At 37.5% G+C, this 22,314-nt stretch overlaps 2 protein-coding genes across 2 annotated transcripts in view; one reads left to right on the top strand and one right to left on the bottom strand.

Annotated features, from left to right (window-relative positions):
* Window positions 1–22,314, top strand: part of bop1 (BOP1 ribosomal biogenesis factor) — a 74,043-nt gene that overhangs the window by 27,304 nt on the left and 24,425 nt on the right. The gene's annotated exons all lie outside the window — the stretch shown is intronic.
* scxa (scleraxis bHLH transcription factor a) lies at window positions 136–8,193 on the bottom strand. The gene is made up of 2 exons (XM_088929635.1): window positions 7,678–8,193; window positions 136–174 (listed from the first exon to the last, which is right to left on the bottom strand). Exons 1-2 carry the CDS (start codon window positions 8,191–8,193, stop codon window positions 136–138), a joined length of 555 nt encoding a protein of 184 aa, XP_088785761.1.

Genomic DNA, 22,314 nt, shown 5'->3' with positions numbered 1-22,314 from the left:
AGTTTTTGTATATACAACTAATACATGTCTTTTCCAAGAGTAAGTGGACATGAAAAAGCTTGCTTATTAATATAGTTATTTTCTTTACAAGTTTTGTGGTGAATTTGTTTTCTTCATTCTTCCTTCAAATAAATATTAACTCCTCAGGGCAGATTTTCTGTCTCTGTCTTTGCTCTGAAAGAAAACGGAAAAATGTAGTTACTTACAAAGTGTGTAAATGCCCGTGTAGATTTTTTTTTCAAAATGACTTCTGCAGTTATATTATTCAAAGTTAAACTCACAGCAACTTTGTGACATTTTCTTACACATCGTTAATTGTGACTGCTAAAAATCACAGGGTGTTATGAGGTGGATGACTCATCACAGCTTGGGCAAATACATTCACTGTATACGTGCTGTATGTCAACATTTCTCAATTTTATGTTGAACACTTATTGAACCAAAATTAAATAATAGAGGTAAATAATTTAGTTTCGGTCCCAAAACAACAAAGCCAGCATTTCTTAGCAACAGAAACTTATCTGACCTAATTACACACTAATGGCACTACAGTGCCATTACTCAAGCATTGTGAATTGTCACTTTCCTCATATTAATTGTGCTTTTACTCTTAAGAAAAAACAGAGCTAATGCTGGTTATGCTGATTACAATTGTAATGACATATTATTTGGTATAGAATTTCACCGTCATTGCATACTTCAGAATTAAAGAAAGCAAATAAAACTCTTCTGTCATCCACTCATGTGTAGTTACTGCATTCAGATTGTCCTTCAGAAAATGAGCATGAAATTCCAACCTAATAGATGGGATGTCTAGCAGTCGCCCATTTATCAATGCGAAGCTTAACCCCTCGGCTCTTTCAGAAATACATTTTTCTGAGACTGTATTTCCTTGAGTCCAGGTTGTCTGGCCAGGAAGTGGAGCTTGGAAACAGTTAGCCTCATATTTTCCGTTCTCACCTTTCCCTCTTTTTGTGGCACACACCTGGCTTACATTACTTTTGTTTGCGCTGGTGAGAAAGAAAGTAATTGGAATGCCATTGTTTCCTCGGCTGCAGCGTGTGTGATGTAGGCTGGTGTTCGCAGTCAAAACATGCCCTTTAAACTGATTAACACAAATGGAATCTTATTTGAAAACAAATCTGTGTCTTTTTTTCTGCTCCGTACTCTTTTGTACCGTGACAGCAATTTTGAAGGGATTTTTAATTAAAGGGTTCTCCTTTTAGTCTGCTTTATTTTGCGTGCGCCTTCGACGAAGCTGTGAGATTGAGTTTTCTGTCTGCAGAAATTAATTTGAATAGCTGGAATTGAAAGGCACAGAACAAGCAATGGAACAGTTGGAAAAGAGCTCTAATTAAAATTCAGCTCACACTTTATTAGGTGTTTCTACAGAACTTAAGCCTTAATTGTGAAAGTTACCAGTTTAAAAAAAAAAACTGGGCGATCTGAAAAATACTTCTTGATTTCAGATTTTTAATTTTAATATTGGGAAAGGCACCAGAAGACTTTTAGAATGTGGTGTCTGCGACTGGACTTAATAAGAATACTTTTGCAATAGAAACAGGGGATGAATTTCAAATGTTGAGAAAAGGCAGCAGTCCTTAATCTTATTTGTTTATTTTTTGAAGTGTGCCTCATCTTTTCACTTGGGCTTCAAGTTTAACACAAATATTTAGTTTTAGTCCAGCCTGACAGAACGTGTTGGCAGCTTGGTAAATGATTACAATGGGGTAACTTGTCAGTTACTCCCGCTGTGTTTGGAGTTGATGTATTTCCATACCTGTAACTTTACCCTTAACGATGAAATGGCTGCTCCAGCTTAACAGCTTTAATCATGTGCCACTCCAAGACACGTCAGAGCTCATTATAATGTTTCTGACATTTGATTCAGCTATAATGCCGCTGTTAGCAGTAGTAAGTACTAGTCGAAATAAACCTATGTATTTGCAATTGATAGTTATCTTTTCTCTCTAGTACGCAGCACGGTGGTGTAAAGGGTCAAGTGTTAAGCGTAGCACGTATTTGATTCTGTAAAGCATTTTCGGTTTGTCGGGATGCATTAAATAGCCAACAAGAAGCTTCTCAATTGAGAGGAGGCAGTTCAGTGAAGAAGAGAATCTGTCATTATTTATAGAAAAGCATGAAAAAACTTGAATAAAATAGAAAAGATTAAAAGGAAATGGGGGAGGGGCTTTTCGACTTTGAAACCAAAGTCAAAGTTTCATCTAAAACTCCTGATTGGTTTTTAAAAAGAAGCTGAGAGGGCATGCCAAACAACTGCAGACATTCTGTCTTATGTGTACATTTAAAAATTTTATTTTAGACATTTACAACGTTTCCTGCTCTTGGGATTTTCTGATCAAGGTCTTTCATCCCACTCCCTAGTTAGGCATTTGTGTGCGTGTCCTCATTCTTCATATAACGAGGAACAGCGAGAAACCAGTGTTTTCAATATCTAATTCTGTAAGAAATAACGATAATTCTGTAGTCACCGAATGTGTATGGAGTATGCAAGAGCACAAACCAAGACGTGGATGGACTTTTCCCATGTTTTCATTTTTAGTACAAAAACCTTCAATATCAATGCAGTCAACGTCATTCTTAACACAAGCTTTTTTTGTGTGTCGCTGTGGCTTATAGGGATATTTCAAGATGTTAAAATAAGTAACTTTTCCTAAAGCAATAACCAATAATGAAATCTGCAAAAAAAAACTATAAACGACGTTTTTAGTAGTAAGAAGTAGAAGTAGTACGCTTATTTTAAAACATGTTCTTGCTAACTTTCATTTGTTAATGCTGTTGTATAATATATTAGTGGTACACTCTATGATATTACAGGAAAAAAGAGCAGCCACTTTCATGATGTCATTATTTGTATAGCATCCTATAGTGCTCAGTACACATATACAGTAGAGTGCAGCGCCTATTTCCAAAACCCAGCCAATCTCTTTGCAAGGTGAGAGTCTGCTCACTCAGGTATGGTAATTGGCTGTGACTCACCACACTGGCCAGAGGGGCTGCCAGTACCCTGTACACTTGCAGGATGTTTTTCATTACTACCGAACATTATTGCAGTGGAACCAGTCTGAACACCTGCAAGTCTCTTAAAACTTTTTCTTTTGTGAACGGTTCAGGCCTTGACATCAAATACTTAATTCCCCACTATAATGAATTCAACTTTTGCTCATTAGTCAACCATTTAAAATTCATGATAGTTTGTTCTGGCCTAGCTTTAAACGAAGGCGACTGCTGAATTATGTGTTGTTCATTCTTGTGTCTTTTGGAGTTTCTTCATGACAGCTAATCTGAAGGCTTTTGTAAAACATTTTGTATTTCCAGCAAGAGATTGAGTACTGTAGTATTTGGACTATTAACTCTTACCATCTTTTGATTATAAATCAATGGAAGCTAGTTTGTTTATTCTTAGAAATGCAGCTCTGGTCACTCATTAGTAATCTACGCTGTTTTATACAAGATAGAAAAAGAAGAAAGAAGAAATATTTTAGATGTCATCTTAATTTTAAAAATTGCTAGCATTGTACGTGAATAGGTCATTTTCATGGCTGTCTGTTTTGTGTAGTTCAGTGTGTCCAATATATGACCTGCAACTTTGTAATTGTATAAAATGTGGTTGATGTTGTGTTTAATTGAGTTTTAAATAATATATAATAAGTCACGGTCACCCCTTGGGTGAATCTGTAAATTAAAATTGTGACAGACTATTATATAGAAAGGAGAATGTCTAGTATGACCAAACAGATAAAAACCGAAAGATTCTGTTCAGCCTCTTGTAGTTATAAGCTAACAGAGTTAAACTTTCTTGTATGGATATGTGCCACAGCTTGTTATTGGTGAGAGGTTGATTGATACCAGGTGAATATACAATTAGAGACTACTGTCAGCATAAAGTATAAAAAAATCAACAAAAAGTTTAAAAAAATAACAGCTGACTGTTCCGGATCTAGAATAGGAAAGCTAAAGTAGAAAAAAACATTTCTTGTTTTTATAGACACTTTTTTTATTTACTTATTTTTGTATACTTTTATTTCTTGTTTTGATATACTTTTTACTTAAATAGTATATAATATGTGGACCAATATATTGAGCACCTATGGGATTTTGTTGTAGCCAGTTATTTATTTGGAAAAGGTCCTATTTGTAGAGAGGTGGATAATTTTGATATTGCTGTAATTAATGTTTAATCAAATTTGCATTGACCGGTTGTCCTCCATTGATAATAAGCACGCATATTTCTTTAAATTCACATATATGTAACTTGGATTGTGGAAGTGGAAATATCCCCCGTATGTTTCTTTAAAAAGAAAAAAAAAAAGGTTGTCTTGGCTGAACACTGCACTTCAGTGGGTAATGAGTACTTAATATGGGTAAGGAGCGAGTGTGGTTAAAGAGAGTGGTTTTAGCTTTTAAAAGGCAACATCAAAGCAAAATCCAATCTGTTTCGAATATCAGCTGAGCAAAAACTGTATAGACAAGGCTTTAATATTGGATAAAGACACTTAAAGTGTTATTATCTCATTTGCTGGTTTACTCTGGTAGAGCTGGGGGGAAATGGGATTGCTTCCAGCCAAGGGAATGTTGTCCATTATTGTTTCATTGTTGGTAATCGTGTGAGTTTTAGTTTCTATACATTTCCATATGACTGTAATGAGAACTTTGTGCCAAATGAGCACATAAATTCATATCAAAATGGAAGGAACTGGGAAAGAAGCCCCACTGGTAATTTTTCTAAAGATATAATAGCTAAAATGTTGAAAGTCCACATTTGATTTTTTTTTCAGCTCCAATTTCTCAAATACGTGGTGACAGAAATATTTAGATGTGGACATCGAGATAGAACACCAACACAAATCTCATCATACCGTTTTTTGTTTGGATCTACAATACATGATCCATCGGAGTTTGTAGATAAAAGGAGGAGATTGTGGCAGGACAAATCTGTTACTTCAGGTCTGCATCATGGAGGATCGCATTAAAAATATCTTAGCTCCAAGAAAGAAAAAAATCTGACAAACTTTTTAGCAGTTCTGGTGCTCTAGTGATCCAAAGACTGAGGCAAGGGTGCTTGTATCGGTCGTTAACACTTTACTGAAAATCAATGGGAAGCCCAAATTTCCTATTCGTAGGCAAAGGCTCTGTATCATCTTACACCACAGAATCAAGTGTAAGAATTGTTTCATAATATGCTTTTCACAAGCCTGGGATTCTTATCAGGTTTGTGTGCATGTTAACAAGAGACTAAAAATAAAGGTTAGTAAGCATTTCAGTTTAATCCTATATTTCAATAAATGAAACTGCAAATTAAATATTTGAACTTTGGGTATTCATACTGTTACCAGCCTGACATAAAATGAAGTGTTAATTAGGCTTTTGTCTAAACCAATTAAAGGCTTTACAGATCATCTTGTAAGTTACAAATAGTTTACTATAGAACATAATGTATCTGTGGTCTTGTCATTAGCAGCGTAGAAAGTTTAATTTGGCTGTTTTTGAGCGCAAGTAAAACAAGTGCCAACTGGTGGCTCTGCTTGATTAACTTAATGACCTGGTATAAGAGGAAACCTATCACTTATTATGCAAATGCATTTTGGATTGGTGAGCATAATGAGATTGGTTTCCACAGGTGCTCTGTGCACTTCTACATGTTTATTTGGAACACTTCAGTATGAAAATAAAGCTAATCTGAAAATACAGGAACGTGTTATGTGTTGTAATGAAATGTCTGAAACTCTATTAAAAATAGTTATTGTAATATGATCCAAATAATTGGTTTTTTAATTAAAATTAAGAAAACACTTCAGTGCACATGATTTAGAAGAACTGTAGGTAGAAAACTATTTCCTACCTCCTCTGATAGTAACGTATCCCTAATCATATCCAGTGTTTTAATTCACAGGTAACATCTAATGTCAAGTACCAAAACCTTTCAGAGATATTCACTTAGTGAACTGACCTGACAGCATTATTAATTAGTAGGCAGGGACAAGCCTTAGATCAACACAGGATGTGCATTTAAGTCTTTCAGGGTACCTTTGTAGGCACTTCTGAAAATACAGTATAACAGATGTTAGGACAGTCATATGGGTTTGATATTTAGAGTTTTGTGAAATGGCTTTACAAGTCTGAAGTTTATTTTTGATGTGCAAAATACATACCCCTCTTGTGCTTTTCGTTCTTAAGTGTGAGTATTTCTATTCTGAATTTATTGAAGTGACCTTATTCTCTGCAATACAGTTCTCCTTTAAAGTTTTTTCCCCCTTATATTTATTTTTAACTACATATAATAATACAATCTGGAAACCTTTCATGCTCCCTGGATGAAAAATATTTTGTGGTTATGATATAACCAAAAATGTAACCAAGTCATGTTTGTCTTGAAATTTCTCGAACATATGGCAAATTTCAAGTTTGAAAGATCTTTGCTCATACGTTTTAATTAAGGCTTCTTTTTTTGCTATTGTTTTTTCTGATTTACTTTTGCTTTTATTGCATGTGCTGTGCGTGCTGTTTTTTTGGCGTGTTTGCTGTGTTAGATTAAGATGTTTGTCTTCATTTTTTTTTTAGTTTTTACTCGTTTAAAAATAACATACACATACGCAATAAAAAAAAACTATGGGGAGCTTATGTTCATATCGACCGTAATTATATTCCTTTTCAACACCTTTCATTACAATGAAGTCACCACAGACCACAGAAGACACTGGTGCACTGCGGGGTTAATGAGCATAGCTTCTGTGTAGCATCTGAGCTTCTTGTCAGTGTATCCCATTTACAACAGCTTATTCTATAGGATAACTGAAATCTCCACATAATAAGTGTGCTTTTCAGTTTTTATTCATGTATGTCTCTTTCTATATTATGTTTCTACACAGAACTGTGTAGAAACTGTGTATACATGCATACACATTGTGTAAAATTAGATGTGTTTTAAAAAAAAGTCAACTTTCAAAACTCAAAGCAAGTTTTGATACCTATTTTAGTATAGGTCTCAAAGTATAAAGTATAATTGTAACACAGTATGGTCAAAATGGTAATCTTTGGTGTTGTCAAGTTTGGAATGATGCTCTTTACCACTGTATGAATGTTATAAAGGTCAATTTAAAGGATTCCTTTATTATTATAATTTTAAAAGGGAGACAATGTAATTATACATTCTCAGTGCTGACACATTTATTTATTTTGTTATTTTTGTTTCAATTTTAGTTTTGAGTTCACATTTGCCCCCCTTTTTTAGATAAAGCATGCATTTATATTGTATGTTTGTTTGTGGAAGGAGAAAAAAAACCTTTCATCTGTCTTTATGTTTGAGTCCGTATGCAGAATATATTCAAGGAGTTATTTCTATTCCAAGCTGAATTTGTAAAAATCCATGTCTAACACCTAATATTGTTGTTTAGGCTACATATCTGACACCCACACTTCATCTAAGGACATTTTAAATACAGCGAGACACAATTATACCCAAGTTCGTTACATTTGTTATATGTTATTTGGCAGATCCATTTATCCGAAGTGACTTCAAGGTGTAAAGGTATGTACTTTGGAGAGGTGTGAGTAGTGTGGAGCAGTGAAGGTACATAAAGTTCAGGAAAAAAAGACTGCCATGATGATGATAACCAGGAGCTGCTACAGTGCCTCCTGTGTTAGTGGGGTACTCACCATTTTCCTTTGGTTGCTGAGACAGAACGTGCAGATCTGTTTGGGCTGGGAGTTCTCGCTGTCCCTGCCCGGGCTGCTGTGGTGGTAGTAGGAAGAAGTGGTGTGGCAGGGCTGCCCGTCCCCGCAGGCCTCCCCCACGAGCAGCACGTTCCCCAGGTGGGAGATGTAGCTGGACGCCAGGCGCAGGGTCTCGATCTTGGACAGCTTCCGGTCGGCGGGCTCCGTCGGGATGAGGGTGCGGAGAGCCGTGAAGGCGGTGTTGACGCTGTTGGTCCGGTCGCGCTCCCGGGCGTTGGCGGCGTTCCTCTGCCGGATCTCGCCCACGATCTGCGGTGGCCGCCGGCTGCCGGATTTCCGCTTGCCGCCAACCTTGATTTCGTAGCCGGAGTCGTCCAGGCGGAAGGACTTCTCGTCGGACCCCGAGCTCTCGCTGCCATTTTCCTCGTCTTCCGAGAGCATGCTGATGTCTGAGTAAAGAAACCTGCTAGGGGCTGCGCGCACCATGGCAAAAGACATCTTGACTTGGTTTGAGTTTTGTTTGCGATGTAACTAGTGCCCCCTTGCCTTTACCATGTATAGGTTCTAGTTTTGACAAGCTCTTTAAGAAACGTCAAAACAGTATCTGTGTAACTAATCCTTAAGTTTCAGAGCACATAGATTGCACATGATCTCAACTGAAGCTCTTGTGTGGCATGGAAAACATGGAATGAGTTCCTTTCCCTCTGCCGTTTGCTTTTAAGAGAATGCCTTTCCTACGATACACATACACGTGTGATTTCTGTCTGAGTATTTCAGTATGGTTAGATTTTATAGCCAGTGGGAGTGTCCAGTGTGTCTCTCCCCCTCTGCTGTTTATGCAAATCCCAGGGCTGGCTAAGAGAGAGTCTATCTGCTGTGCTGCTATCGATACTTGTTTAACCCTCAAACGGCTTGCTTTTTTTAGAAAAAGAGGGGGGGGAGCTTAAAATTAAATTTGTCAAATTGCAAAGCCATTCATTTAGGATTCTGTCTGGGCTTCGAAGCTGCACTGCCCTCCAGTTTCATCTCCATTCCAGTACAGCTTTACTGCTTTTAATTATAATGTACAGTAGAGGGTAGAGAGTCAGCATGTCACAAAAAACAAAACGCAGCCCCCTAAACTATCCCTGGGCTCCACCATAAAACCCCAGAAGGTTCAAGGTAGATTAAATGTCAGCAGTTCAAAGTAAAGATATTTGTATTTAAGACTTAACTCCCTCCCCACCTCCTCCAAAAGAAAATATCAATTGTGGAGGGTGAAAGGATTGTGTTCTTTGTATGATTAAATAGTGGAAAAGCTGTAAAATAACCTTTTGAATTATTAAAACATGACCTTGCACAGTGGAACAACTCTTCTGTAATTTTCCTCCTAAAAAAAGTTAAAGATGAAAGACTTCATCTGTTACGATGACAACAGGATAAATTATTTTTTAATTAGGTCATAATGTTTTAGAGGAAGAGAGAAGGCTCAAGAGTAGCTTTAATACACAACACTGGACGTGTTGAAAAGTGAAGTGAACTTGGGAAGTGGGAATAATGATTTGAGCAGAGCAAACTGTCTATCGGTGTAAGTAAAGGCTCTAAAAGAATAAGGAGAAAATTACATACCTGAAATGTGACTAACTATACAGTGACTGCTTTATTTACTGTTTGATGTGCTTGACAGAGTTTAGCACAGAAGGATCCAAAGTTGTGACAGCCAAAGTTAGAAATTATTTCATGGTTATTCTTTCCGATTAATGCAGTGCACTTTTTTGCAGTCTTTTTAGTTTAATGGTTTACACCTGCATGCAATGCTTTTTTCTTTTCCATTTAACTCCGAATCGATATTTACATTTTTTAAATACACAGAGCCTAAAACACAGATGCCACCATTGCTGAATCACTTGATACAGAAGATTAATAAAGAAATAAACAAACTTTATTATTTTACATTTTTAGTTGTAGCTTCTTGTCCTCTTTTTTTCCCTACGGTTTATCTTCTCTGTATCTTCAAATGGAATGTTGCTGTGCAAACTGAGGACAACTAGTCACCTTTCATAAGATCTGTGTGTGTTACTGTCAAGTGCTATTTAGAGCAAACATTCAGTGCTTTGTTTGAAACGTTTCTTCCTAAATGTTTTGATTTTCACATGATGTAAAATGGGTGGTGCAGTAGCAATGTAGTGGTGAGCATTGTGGCCTCAGAGTGCCGAGGCCCTGGGTTCAATTCCTGACCTGGGGTGCTATCTGTATGGAGTTGTCCCTGTGTTTAAATGGTTTTCCTTCAGGTGTTCTGGTCTCCTTCCACAGCTCAGGAGGCTGATAAGCTTCTGTGAATTGGCCTTTGGTGTGAGGGTGTGCGTGTCTGTGTTTTTCACTGCGATAGACTGGCGTCTAACTCAGGGTATACCCTGCCTTGCACCCATTGCTTTCTGGGATAGGCTCAGGTTCCCCTGCGACCCAGAATTGGAAGATGCAGTTATAAAATGTTTTTTTTCTAACTGCAAAAGGATTCATTCTGTATAATACTAATGTATCTAAACCTTACTGTGGAATTTATCTTAAATTTCAATAAACAATTTTGATATTCATTTCTAGTGAGGTTTACAAAGTCTTGGGAATTCTTAAATAAACCCACCACAGTCCACCTGTGATTCAAACCTGGCAAAATCTTGAGCAAAGAGATGCATCGTCTAACAAGCAGGGTTCTGTTCAAATATGTTTTAGTTGTACCTGTAGATTTTAGTTGTCTTATTCATCATGCTTTCCATATTATTTCAATCTTTCAAGTCTCATTGGAAAATCTGAAATGATATTTTGTGACTTCTTTTTCCAGAGATTTAATATATAAATGTCTAACATATAAGGTCTTGCCTGCAGTTTAATGATGTGGTTTGGTATAGCTTTACTTTTGCCATTTCTTTGCAAATGACAACGTATGCTTCAATTAAGTAATGATAATAGCATAATCTGAAACCCATTCAAATCATAATTTGAAACCCAAGCCCCGTAATTGGGGACATTGTAAATCCACTGTAATATAGACCTTCTAATTGGTACTGTTTCCACTGGGGACTTTCTGAGTCAAATTTGTCTTTCGAGCCAGTAGGACTCATTAGCCCTGGACAATGGAGAGCCTCTTCCTCTCTTTCTGTGACCTTTCAGCTCAAATGAACAGCAGAATCATTCAGCATCTAATTCATACTTTAATGGAGGTCTGAAACACTTTACATCAACAACATCACTTTATTAGTCCTATACGATTTCTTGCATTAGGAATTCGTCTTTTCGCAGACCCCAGCTTGCTCTCCATGAGACACACAGACACACAGATAGGGAGAGAGCCTGGAGTCAGAGCGCAGGGTCAGCCATTGTACAGCACCCCTAGAGAAGTTGGGGTTAAGGGCCTTGCTCAGGGGCCCAACGGAGTAGGATTCCTCTGCCGCCTGCGGGATTTGAACCGGCAACCTTCCAGCCACAGGCGCAGAGCCACCGCCCTCCGCCCTGACAGTGATACATCAGATAGAATCATTGTCTTGTGCATCATTGTCTTCACGTGCAGCAATAAAAGATGTTGATGTTCACTGATGTTCAGCAGTGAACAGCATGGAGCCTGATCGAATTCCACATCAAGGCAATGCATTGAATAAGTCAGAGATATCTTAAGGGTATTCCTGATACAGAATTATATATGACTTTTACCCTAAACTAATAGCATTTACGATGACTTTTTCCAAGTGGCATTTGAGGAGTGTTGTAGGTAACACTTTTAGCAGTATTATCAAAGATACTGTATGAACTGTTAGTTTGAATCGCTTTCCAAAAAGTTCACTGGCTGCCAGTTTTCGCTGGTGCTTGTTTTATTGCATGTTTCCATTTCCAAAATACTCTATGGTTTCACACTTTCTTCTCGCAGTTTAATGTTTAAGTAAGATCTCAGCCTTTGCAAATACATTGCAAATTAGAGGCATGCTTACTTTTTTTTAAATGGCAAAACAGCAATGAGAAGTGTACAATAAAGATCAATTGTGAACTTATTTTTTGGGGTTTATATATACAATAATAAATTAAGGCACTAGGAAACTGTTCTATACATAGTTCAGCCATGGAAGTGATAGGGTGGACTTTATTTAAAAATTAAAATAAGAAAAAATCCATATTAATCCATATTTTTATTTGCACTTTTAATTACATGTTGTGATCTGAGGTATGGGTATATTTCTGGTTTGTGTGAAAAAAATCATTTTCATATAGGTTATCCTTTATACCTCATTTACAATGTTTTTAGTTTGTGGCTCTCTTAAAGAAATAAAGTTTTTAAGTTTAATAATTTTTCAAGCTTTTTTTATGTCAGGGACATTTGGAGTTTGTTTTGGACACAATATGTGTTTAATTGCCTTTTTTGTAGCAGGGCTGTTTTTTTCCTTTTAGAAAATTCCTTAATTTAAATTCTTAATATCATGCAAAGATTAAAAGATTCCTTTACAGGGAGTAGTAAATCACCAGTTCATTTTTAAATACAGCAGTAATAAAATGTTTTCCTCATGTAGAAACATGCTTGTTTATCATGTTCCAAATAAAGAATATTCCTTTTCTCTTTTTTTTAAAGAACTGGAAAAACTTAAAATCATCTGGTATTTCATTTCCCTGTGAAACCAATTTTAAATCAGAATTGCTTTAACAGTTGCCTTCAATATGGAATTCACTGTTGGAGAAACTGTCAAATAAGTGTTTTGGGGGGGATATGTACGTGTGAACGTATTTCTACATTTAAATTTTGCTTTTGTGGTTTTAAATTACTTTTTTCTGTTCCTACAATGTGAACTTCATTATCTTAAAATGAAATATATGTAATTGGCTATATTTATTGGTGGTGGGTGACTTTTCTGTGGCAACTTAATAGTTTTTTATGAATATTGTGATTCATTCCACGGTTGAATATTGTCTAAATAATCAAAAGAAGAAATTCGTCTTTTCCCGAGTTCAAACACGTCTTCCATTGTCCTGCCTCAGAACGGTCGTTTTGCATTGCGCACTAATGCTTAATCTGCTTCTGCTTTATTCAGGAAGAAAGTAAATGTGAAACTGTGGAAGAATGGTTTTAATAAACAATACTCAAATCCACACCTGCTGGCTCGTATTATCAAAAGGTTTATTCTTTTTTTTATTTCATTTGCATAACTAGTAAAATATGGGCACCAGGAGCTGTTTGGTTTTCAAAGTGTTCCCTTGCTGAATAAACAGGAAGGGCTCTGGGCTCAAAAGTTGTACAAGTTCATAATTCGACCTGGACAAAAAGGTCCTGGTGAATTTAATTGTCCTAGTTTCTTCCTACATCATAAAGACATGCAGGTTAAGTTTGATGTGGGGTGTTGTTTTGAAACCTTCCCAGTTCAAGAGGATTTCATCCCTAGGGTGTTTTGTCCCAGTAAAACCAGTACTGGCTGTGGGATTGTAGAGAGAGCCACATGAACATGATGGTTCCTCATTTGTGACTTTTCTAAAGTTTGCTTACTAAAAAATACATTTTTAAAGCAGTTGGTGGTCTGAATTATATAGCTATTTATTTGGCTGACACGTTTATCCAGAGCACCATATATTTGGACCCTTGTAGGGCATTTTACTAGAGCAAGCTATGGCAAATACCCCTGTTTAAGGGTACATCAGCAATGCAGGGCTGGTCCCTTATCTGGGTTTTGAACCCACAACCTTGTAAGGAGTTCCTTCCCTTATTTTACTGAACACACCCTTGCAGATGACATTCAGTCCTTCCATAATGTGCTTCATACTGTCATACAAGTCAACGTTTCTACTTTTCATCATTTGTATTGGTGTGTATTTTTCCCTAACTGAAAGTTGTCTTTGTTTTTTTTTATCTTGTGTTCAGAATAATTTGGTGTATCCAGTTTTTATTGTTAATTTTACATTTTGGTGATTTTCTAGATTATTTTCCAGATTTTCAAACCACGCCTTCATTTTGAATACGACACAAGGTTTTGCTGCAGCAGCCTTTTTTTTTCTTTTAATTTTCGTCTGTGCTTTAAGACTTGTTTATGAGGCAGCGGCTACCAACAAATGATCATAAATGTTGCTTAAGACACAAACATTGACCCCAACATTTATGACGGTGACCCTTATGGTAGCAGTCAATTTATACAAGAAAGAATCAGTTCATAAAATGACAACCTCCATTAAGCATATTTAAGACCTGTTCAGTCCTCTCCTCAGATGTAACGTTTTGTTACCTCATAAACACTGACATTTGAAGTAACAAATGACAATGCTTATTATCTCCTAGTTATAGAAATGCATGCTTTTTTTTCTCCCTCTTTAAAGTGGAAGTATAGTCTGGCATATGATTGTAATTATTTCCTTTTACTTCCTCCTCTGTCTTCTGACATTTAATCCATACGCCCATCTGTAAAAAGCCCTGGGTGAATTTCTCCCCCTGCTCAATCCTGGAGCTGCTGAACTGTTCTGACGCGGGTCTGTCGCGGGTCAGGGACCTGTCGAAATTAGGAAATAATTCCCTGGGCTGGACCACAGACGGCCCAACTGGGCCATTAGGATGTCTGTTGTCCGGACTGATGTGCAGCTAAGGGAGAGTGAAGCTGTCTGGACTTAGCTGTATTGTTTTCAGCCCTTGACTCTCTCTTGGCTATAATTTGATGCAGATACAGCAGCTGCAGTTATTAAAAGGAAAATGGTGGGAGTGCAGACTTGGGAACAGAGAACCTGTTAGGGTCAGGAAAACTGATGTCTACAATTAATTTAAATCGTGGCGGTACGGGAGTTGTGCTGGGGGGAACTGCACTTAACGAACAAATCCATTTTGTTCTGGTATTCGTTCAAAACAATCCTTTACTCAGCCGTTTAATAATGTACAACTCCCATTGTTTCTCCTCACACGTCAAGGGTTGCAACCCTTTAAAAACCGTATAAATGTTGGAAAATAAACCGACTATTAACGCATTCATAAAGTATTACAGACGGAACAAGCCAACTTCTACAAATAACCACAGGGTCAGAGGTATGGTTCGTGCAGTTAATCTACAGTATAGGTTGGCTGTCATATCTGTCACTCTATAAGTACTTTAGTTGTATTCTGTATTCAAGCTCCTCCGTGACTCTGAAATAATGAAGCAGTTAGAAGATGGATAAGCAACTTAGAAATGGAATTTACTATCACTTATCTTACAAATTTAAAAATATTTCGTTTCAATCACAATTAACCTGGAATAATAGATTCTTAACATTAAGTGTTTTCCACAGTTGTCTTTAAACACATTACTCAACATCTCATAATAGGGCGGGATGACATCACATTGCAATAAACATTCCGAAACATTAGAAAACAATTATTGGTGAGCTTATTTATTTTTGCAGTGTCTTTAGGGCCATTATTTATGTGGACCAAAGCAGTTGGTAATAGGGGCATTTGACAGTCTTTCCAGACAAGTTTTTCAAAAGGATGGCAAACAATGATATAGGGTTATATTACAGCCACTTATGATCTGTGGTCCCAAAGGGAGGTTCGTTTGTCAAAATCTTGCTCAGCAACATCAAACGCATCTTTTAAGAAGATATTTTCTTGTTGGAATTAAAATCAAGCCTTTAAAAAGCTTAGTGTCTCGTGAAAACTTCACAAAACTATAATGACAAAATGAAAAGACATAAAGTACAGTTTTTTTATTGTATACGGCAAATGTCTAAACATTTATGCCAAGTTGCATATATAAAATGAAGTCATTATGGAGTTTAATATGAGTGTGTATAAAGATGTTCCATATTGTATACTTCTATATAGTGCCTGTTCAAGAGCAGTGGGTTGTGCATTTCATATGTTGCTGGTGGACTGCTTTGTTAATAATTTGACATTAATTACACTTTTCCTGAAGTCCTTGATTGCCTTGGTTTTATTACAACAGGACAGGACTGCAATTTCATGGTTAAACTGACTATCACAGTTTATAGGATGTTATATGATCAACAGGCAGATCAAAGCACCGATACAGTTCTTCAAATGATATTATCATACTAGTGATGGAAAAACAAAACTATTTGCTATACAGTAGCTTAAGCTTTCATTCACTATTGTCAGTAAGTGTGATGTAATGAGACATTCCTAAATAGAAGTCTGATGATACAATAAAAATGACAACCCCTGCTTTGGAATGTTTTATCCATCATGTTTTTTCAAGCAGTATTTTTTTTTGCGTTTTGGACCATTTCCACTGTAAATCTTTTCCAATTTCGTACGACTCACCGCCAGCCCTGTGCCAATCTTTCCTTGTTAGTGGTGACGGCAAAACTTTGTCTAACAGGCTGTGCACTGCAGTTATTCGTAGAACCCACTACGTATTGACTAATACACATTCCAGCAGCAGTCAGGTCACCAGTCAGATGATTCATAATGGAAAGAGAATGGGATGATCTATGGGAGCAGTGTCCGAAATATATTTCAGGAGTTCAATACCAAGATGAAAATTATCTTTTAAGAAGAAAATAAAATTGCTTGATGCCAGTTGTGTAATTTTATGGCAGATAGATTTGGGGAGTGTAATTTCTTTGCACGATGTGTACATTATTACTGTCCCTGAGATACAATATTAAATTACTCATTGATCTAGCATTTTCAGATCAGTCATTTACAGCGTACTGTAAATGACTGTGGTACTACAGTACTTGGTACTATAAAGTGCTGATAGTGACCAGGAGTTCCTTCATTATCTCTCCCAGGAGCACGTGTCTTGGAGAATTAACTGCCATTGAGCTGATTGACATGTTAGCATGAAGTATAAAGTCACCATGCAAGCTTCATATAAAGTGAAGTGACTGATTTATATTGAGTGTCTTCCTATATACAGTATATGCATCAACAATGCTCAAATATTCTCGTTACTCCCGTAATGCTTTTCAGAATCTGCATTAATGTCTAGGGTCTAGGTGTGTTGGATTTCCCATACATGCAAGTTTTACTTGGACAGAAGACCACATTGACCACAGGGAGCCCAAATATCGACAGTGCCAAATATCAACTACCAAGCAAAGCAATGCAGCACCTTTTATAATAACAGCAAGATTTGCATTATGCATCTGATCTGCAGTGCAACAAAAGACATTTTCATGTGTTTAATGTAGAGTACGTAGCACCAAAAAGGAGGAAGACAGAAAGCGGCCACAAATACCAGAATGTCATAAAATGAAGTGGAAGCCTAAAATGTAACAAAAAGCATGATGTCATACTTCTCTTTAAAATGTGTCAATAACTGGAATGTGCATTACATATATTACAGAAAAAAACTTCTTACAGCTGCATTAAATATTCAATTCAGTTTATTTTTATATAGCGCCTTTCACAACAAGGTTGCCCCAAGGCGCTTAACAATGCAATTGATGATACATTTTGTCAATACAGAGTCAATACAGAACAGAAGACAATACAATTACAATACACAATACATTAAATACAACCTCAGATGGGATTTGTATAAATAGCCAAAGATGGTCTTCACTACAAGACTGATATAAAGCTGAGCAGATGAAAGTGTTAGAAAAATGCAATTAATTAAATGCAACGGCACATCTTTTCCACTAACACAGCCTCTCATAGGATGTTTGCATACTTTAATGAAAGTGTATCTCTTCCACAGAAGGTGATGTGTATTGTACCCGACATGTCACACTTCAGACAGATCCCGTTTGCTGAATAGGACTTGAAAGTTACTCAGGCAGGCCGAACAGTGCTCAGGGCTCCCCACACCCCAACCCCTAGGGGGCAGGGCTGCAGCATCTATAGAGACTAAAATTCTTTACTTATTATGTGCTTTTCACGGTCCAATAACCTGTACAGTCTAAATTAGTCAGCTGCCCGACTGACATTCTTATCTGCCTGTCCAAACCTCATTGTGATTATTTTTCAACTTAAAACATAAGAAGTTTCGGTTTAGGTATCGGGTAATGGAAAGAGCAGTGCTGGAGTGAAAAGGTAGAGGGAGCGTATTCCTTCAGAGGAACAGAGTTAAACAGCCATGGCTTAATGATCGAAAAGTTCTGGTTTTCAGTGCTTGTGGAGAGACTTTGGTATTTTCAGTACAGTTTTTCAAACTAGACAGCAGTGTTACAGCTTTTTTCCAGGCGTCTCTATACTCTTCGCTTAGGAATATGTTGCTACTGAAGGCATTGTGGTTCCCTCAGTCCCTTTTTAGGAATTTCTTTGTGATTTGGCAAGTTTAGTAGAGAAATAGATATATTGTTTCAGTTTTCTGCCCACCTAAAGCACAGAATTAGTTCTGCATTATAGGAAATGTAATGTTGGATGACACTTAGTTTTGTACTTTGTCACAATGATACGCTATGTGGAAGACAACGTGTAGATGTGTCTTTGTGATAATGCTCCATTATGAACTTCTTATTGCTTCTAGTGAAAGAGAATTCTCCACATATTGCCTGTATTTATATACATTTCTGTAATTGGTAATGAAAGAGTTAATTTTAAGGTGACTGTTCTACATTCTCCTACACAAGTACTCTCTTAAAGCCTTACAGTCCTCTGCGCTGCAGTTCATGCAGATATAATTGGCTGCTACTTTATCATTAAATCATAGACATTGGGGAAAAAATGACTAAAAAATACAATGAGTTTGATTTTTAACATGTTATGATTTGCTGGAAGTTGTCATTCAAACCAAAAATGCCTAGATCCAGATCTGTTTTTTATCATTTTGTCTTTATAAATTAAACAAAACAAGGTTAATATAAATGTACATATTGGTGTCACGGTAAGTTTTCTCATTTCAGTTTTACAAGCTGCTTACAACTTCAGCAAAAACAACTATCGAGGAAATGTTTGAGTAAGGGTAGTGAATCTGGTGTGAAGGACACACCGATTCTGATCAAAAGACCCACAGAACCGGAAACTGATGAAGTAATGTAGTGATGTGACTCTCTTAATTATATGCATGTTTAAAACACTTTTGTGACAGTTTATTCGGTATGATAAAACAGTGGTAAATTCTCCTCCTACTAATAAAATTTTAAAGGTCTCCTTTAGTCATGGAAAAGAAAATTGGTTGAAATTTGTGGTTTTCCACTAACTGTTTCAAGTTGGGAAGTTTCATTGCATGTGATTAGATCTGATGTGAATGCAGAGCCTGCTGATAATGACAGCATGGCACCGAGTGAATCTGCAAAAAGCACTATAAAGCGTGCTCCTCCACAGGTGTGCAGAGAACTACAAAACTTCCCAAACTATCTAAGGTGGCACTGATTTGCCCTGGTTAAGCCTTTTCTCTGGTTGTGTGTAAAGCAATTTTTTTTGTCTTTGCAATTACAAGTTTTCCCTCTGAATTTTCCCCCCATGTGCTTGCCTGTCTGCTCCTCTTGCCTCTTGGACAGATCTTGTGTTATTGCACCATGTCAGTTCTTGTTGAAGGCTGTGCAGCTACATGGGTTAAAGGGGAAAGGGGGTCCTCTTTAGCTCCCCTGAGGGTCTTCCTCCTCCACCTTTGCAGACAGCGGTAATGACAGATGGGCGTTCAGTGTGCGTGTGTGATGTACAGGTGCTGTAACGCGAAACCCAAGCCGCCCCCCCCCCCCTTCCCCTCCGAAATCCAGGGATCTCCCCAAGCAAACAGCCCGTCTATAAACGTCTGGAATATCAAACACACTTTGCTAATAGACCTCTGTGCATACAGAAAGACGCTGTGCAAACTTGTGCAAAAGCACATCCGCTACCAGCTGTCGAAAGCATTATATGCGTCTGGCATTGATTTCTGCTCCCCCCCCCCCCCCCCCCCCCATTCTCTGCATTGTCTGTTATTTTAATGTGTTAATTCAGGCAATGGTTTGTTGTTACCAACTACTGAGAAACTATGGTTGGAAGTGCCTTGCTTTTCATCTGTCTTTAGAATAACACGGTAAGTGGCATTCCTCATTAGCTATTGCATGCTATAGTGTATAACACATACAGTGGCTACTTTAGTGAAGAAAAGCTGATAGGCTGAGCAAAGGTTGAAGTAGAACCCAAAGATGTATTATTTGTTCTTTCCAAGTCAGGAAATCAGTCCTAAATCATACTGTAGTTGAGGTTGGCAGGGAATTGGCAAAAAATTAAAGCTTTTGACCTCTGGATCATATGTTAAGTTGCCGTTTAAGGCATTAGAAAGTTCAATTAACTTTCTTCCCCCAGGGCTGTTGTTAGTAGAAATGTTCTAGTTTTTCGGTCTTTGCTCAACGTGCAGCTAAGACTCCTGCAAGTGCATATGTATGCATATATATAAGTGTATATATCTGTGTGAAACTTTAACCACTTAGCAGGAAACACATGCTGCAGGACTGGCTACTGTCCCCTTCAGGGAATGGTAGTTTGGGTTTTTTTTACTAACACCAGTGGAAACTTTTTACTTGTCGTTAAGGTCAATACTATTGCACGAAAGGATTAAAATATTCTGTTGATCTCTCCTGATATCTCAGACATTGCAGCAGGACAGACAACACTTCTGGATCTGCAGATGCAGCCTTTTTTTAAAGTCTCTGGTGACGCTTTCCACTCTGGTGGGGGGGGGTTTCACAAGCACTAAAAATCATGACATTCAAGATAAATAATAAAAATGTAAAAAAAGGAAAGAGAAGTGAAGTCAAGTAGCAATTAATTTTCCCGGAGCGGCCGCCAGTCCCTTGAGCTGTACACGTATTCCGGATATTTTGAGGGAAACTATTTTCAAGAACCCTTTTCCCTTCTTGCCTAAGTCCAAGTGCTGGGTATGCTGCACTTCCAGGAATGTGTCTCCCTATCCAAAAACAACTTCCAGACAAGAGCTCCCCAGTGACAGAGAACAGGGAAGGGGGTGTTGGGGAGGCGAGGAAAGCACTGCTTTCCAAAACGAGAAACTGACTTTTATGGCAGGTGAAATGCTGAAGCTCCTGGGTTCAAGAGGTGTTAGGAAATGAAGCCACACTGGACCTAGGCCCTTTGTCCCCCAATTTCTTTACAGCATAAAAGTTTTCTTCCATAATTATTAAAAGCCACTTTCAAGCTACTGTCTGTACCCAGAGGGTAGTGGGGACTGCTAGTTAAATTAAAAAAAAACTGAAGGAACAGATTGCCTAGGGCCCAGTTTTATCAAGCATGTTTAAAATTATGCTTTCTTTCTGCTTTAAATAAACTTAATAATTCCCAGGAGAGTGGTATATTTCCACACAAATCAGCTTAAGCTTTAAATAAACGTAGCAATTCCCCAAAGAGTGGTATTTTGTGTCTTTTGTGTGCAGATAGGGGATAGAAATTATTCAAATTTTACTAGATCCAGCATGAGTGGTTATTTTAAGTTAAGTTTAATTCATATATATATACATCATTTGACGTCATAGTAGTATTGTCTGTTGTCATTATCCATTTAGTTTAGAATAAAGTACCAACTTAAAATGAAATGCATAGAATAAAAACATGCCAACAGATTACCATTTCGAGGTTATATAACTGAATTTCATTTCATTTCACACCTGTGTTAAAAAGTATATACATGAGCATGCAAATAAGAAATTAACATTCTGATTCCGTAAGAAATTTAATTTATTGTGTGTGGTTTCAAATACTTGGAAAACGCCAACAACATTTCTCCTTTCCTTGTGACACACAGTCATGAGTTACTGTTAAAGATGAATCACTGAGCAAAGTACGAAGTGGGAAAACAGTGTCATAGTGGTTCGTCTGTTGTTCATGGTAATACGTAAAAGACTCTGGAGCCTGAATGAAATGGATCTGCTCCTTTGGTACAATCAGAACAGGAACATCCATCCACCTGTTTTCTCACCGCTTTATCCAGCTCAGTGTCATGGGGAGAGCCAGAGCCTCTCCTGGCAAAGTTACCGCAAAGGGCACAAGATGGGATACCACCTGGACAGGACACCAGTCCATCGCAGTGCCCACACAGAAACAAACATGCGCACGCACACACCAGGGCCGGTTTTCCCAGAAACCAATTAGCCTAACAAATTAACCGATGTGTCTTTGGACTGTTGAGAGGAAACCGTCCCAAAAGAAACCCACTCGAACGCGGGGAGAACATGCAAACTCCACACATGTAGCATCCCAGGAATTGAACCCAGGGCCCCTGCTCTGTGAGGCAGCAAAGTAACCTACCAGTGTGCCACCCAGAACTGGAACAACTAGACAATAATACTACCCTGTTGAAAAAACTCCACTATAATCTACTATAGCCTCATGTTTATTTTCCTTAACAACCAAATGGGCTAAATTGGCCAAATGGCCTACTCTTATTTGCAACATTTCTATTGTACTTATCTATCTGTAGGCTAAGCACAGATTTCTTTGTATTAAAGATCCATTGCTTTTAAATTTGGTTATAAACACCTCTGTGGGGAGATGTAAATGAAAGAAGGGAAAAAAAAGTATTCATTGGACGGTTTACAATGCACCACCATACCCAAGAAAGCAGTTCTACTTAAAATATTCCTGTGCGACATCAGAAAAAAATCTGTATTGTCGTTCTGCAAAAAATAGCCTACCTCCAAAACACGATTATTCCTTAAATATTTAGAAGTTATGAAGTTGAAACTGTTATGCGGTTTAGGTAAAATGTACAAGTCAGATTTGAGCAAATAAACTGTGAGCTG

Source organism: Atractosteus spatula, chromosome 12 (genome assembly GCF_055471065.1).
Source record: "Atractosteus spatula isolate fAtrSpa1 chromosome 12, fAtrSpa1.hap1, whole genome shotgun sequence".
Classification (NCBI taxonomy): Eukaryota; Metazoa; Chordata; class Actinopteri; order Semionotiformes; family Lepisosteidae; genus Atractosteus; species Atractosteus spatula.
Note: the sequence above shows the minus strand (reverse complement) of the source record. Positions and strands in the feature narration are given on the sequence as shown.

Bases quoted from the DNA above. Each gene is read 5' to 3' on its own strand.
- scxa (XM_088929635.1), bottom strand. From the start codon at position 8,193: ATGTCTTTTGCCATGGTGCGCGCAGCCCCTAGCAGGTTTCTTTACTCA. The intron at 175-7,677 runs GTGAGTACCCCA...GTTTTCTTTCAG, and splicing joins TCAGCAACCAAAGGAAAATG to AGCAAAGACAGAGACAGAAA.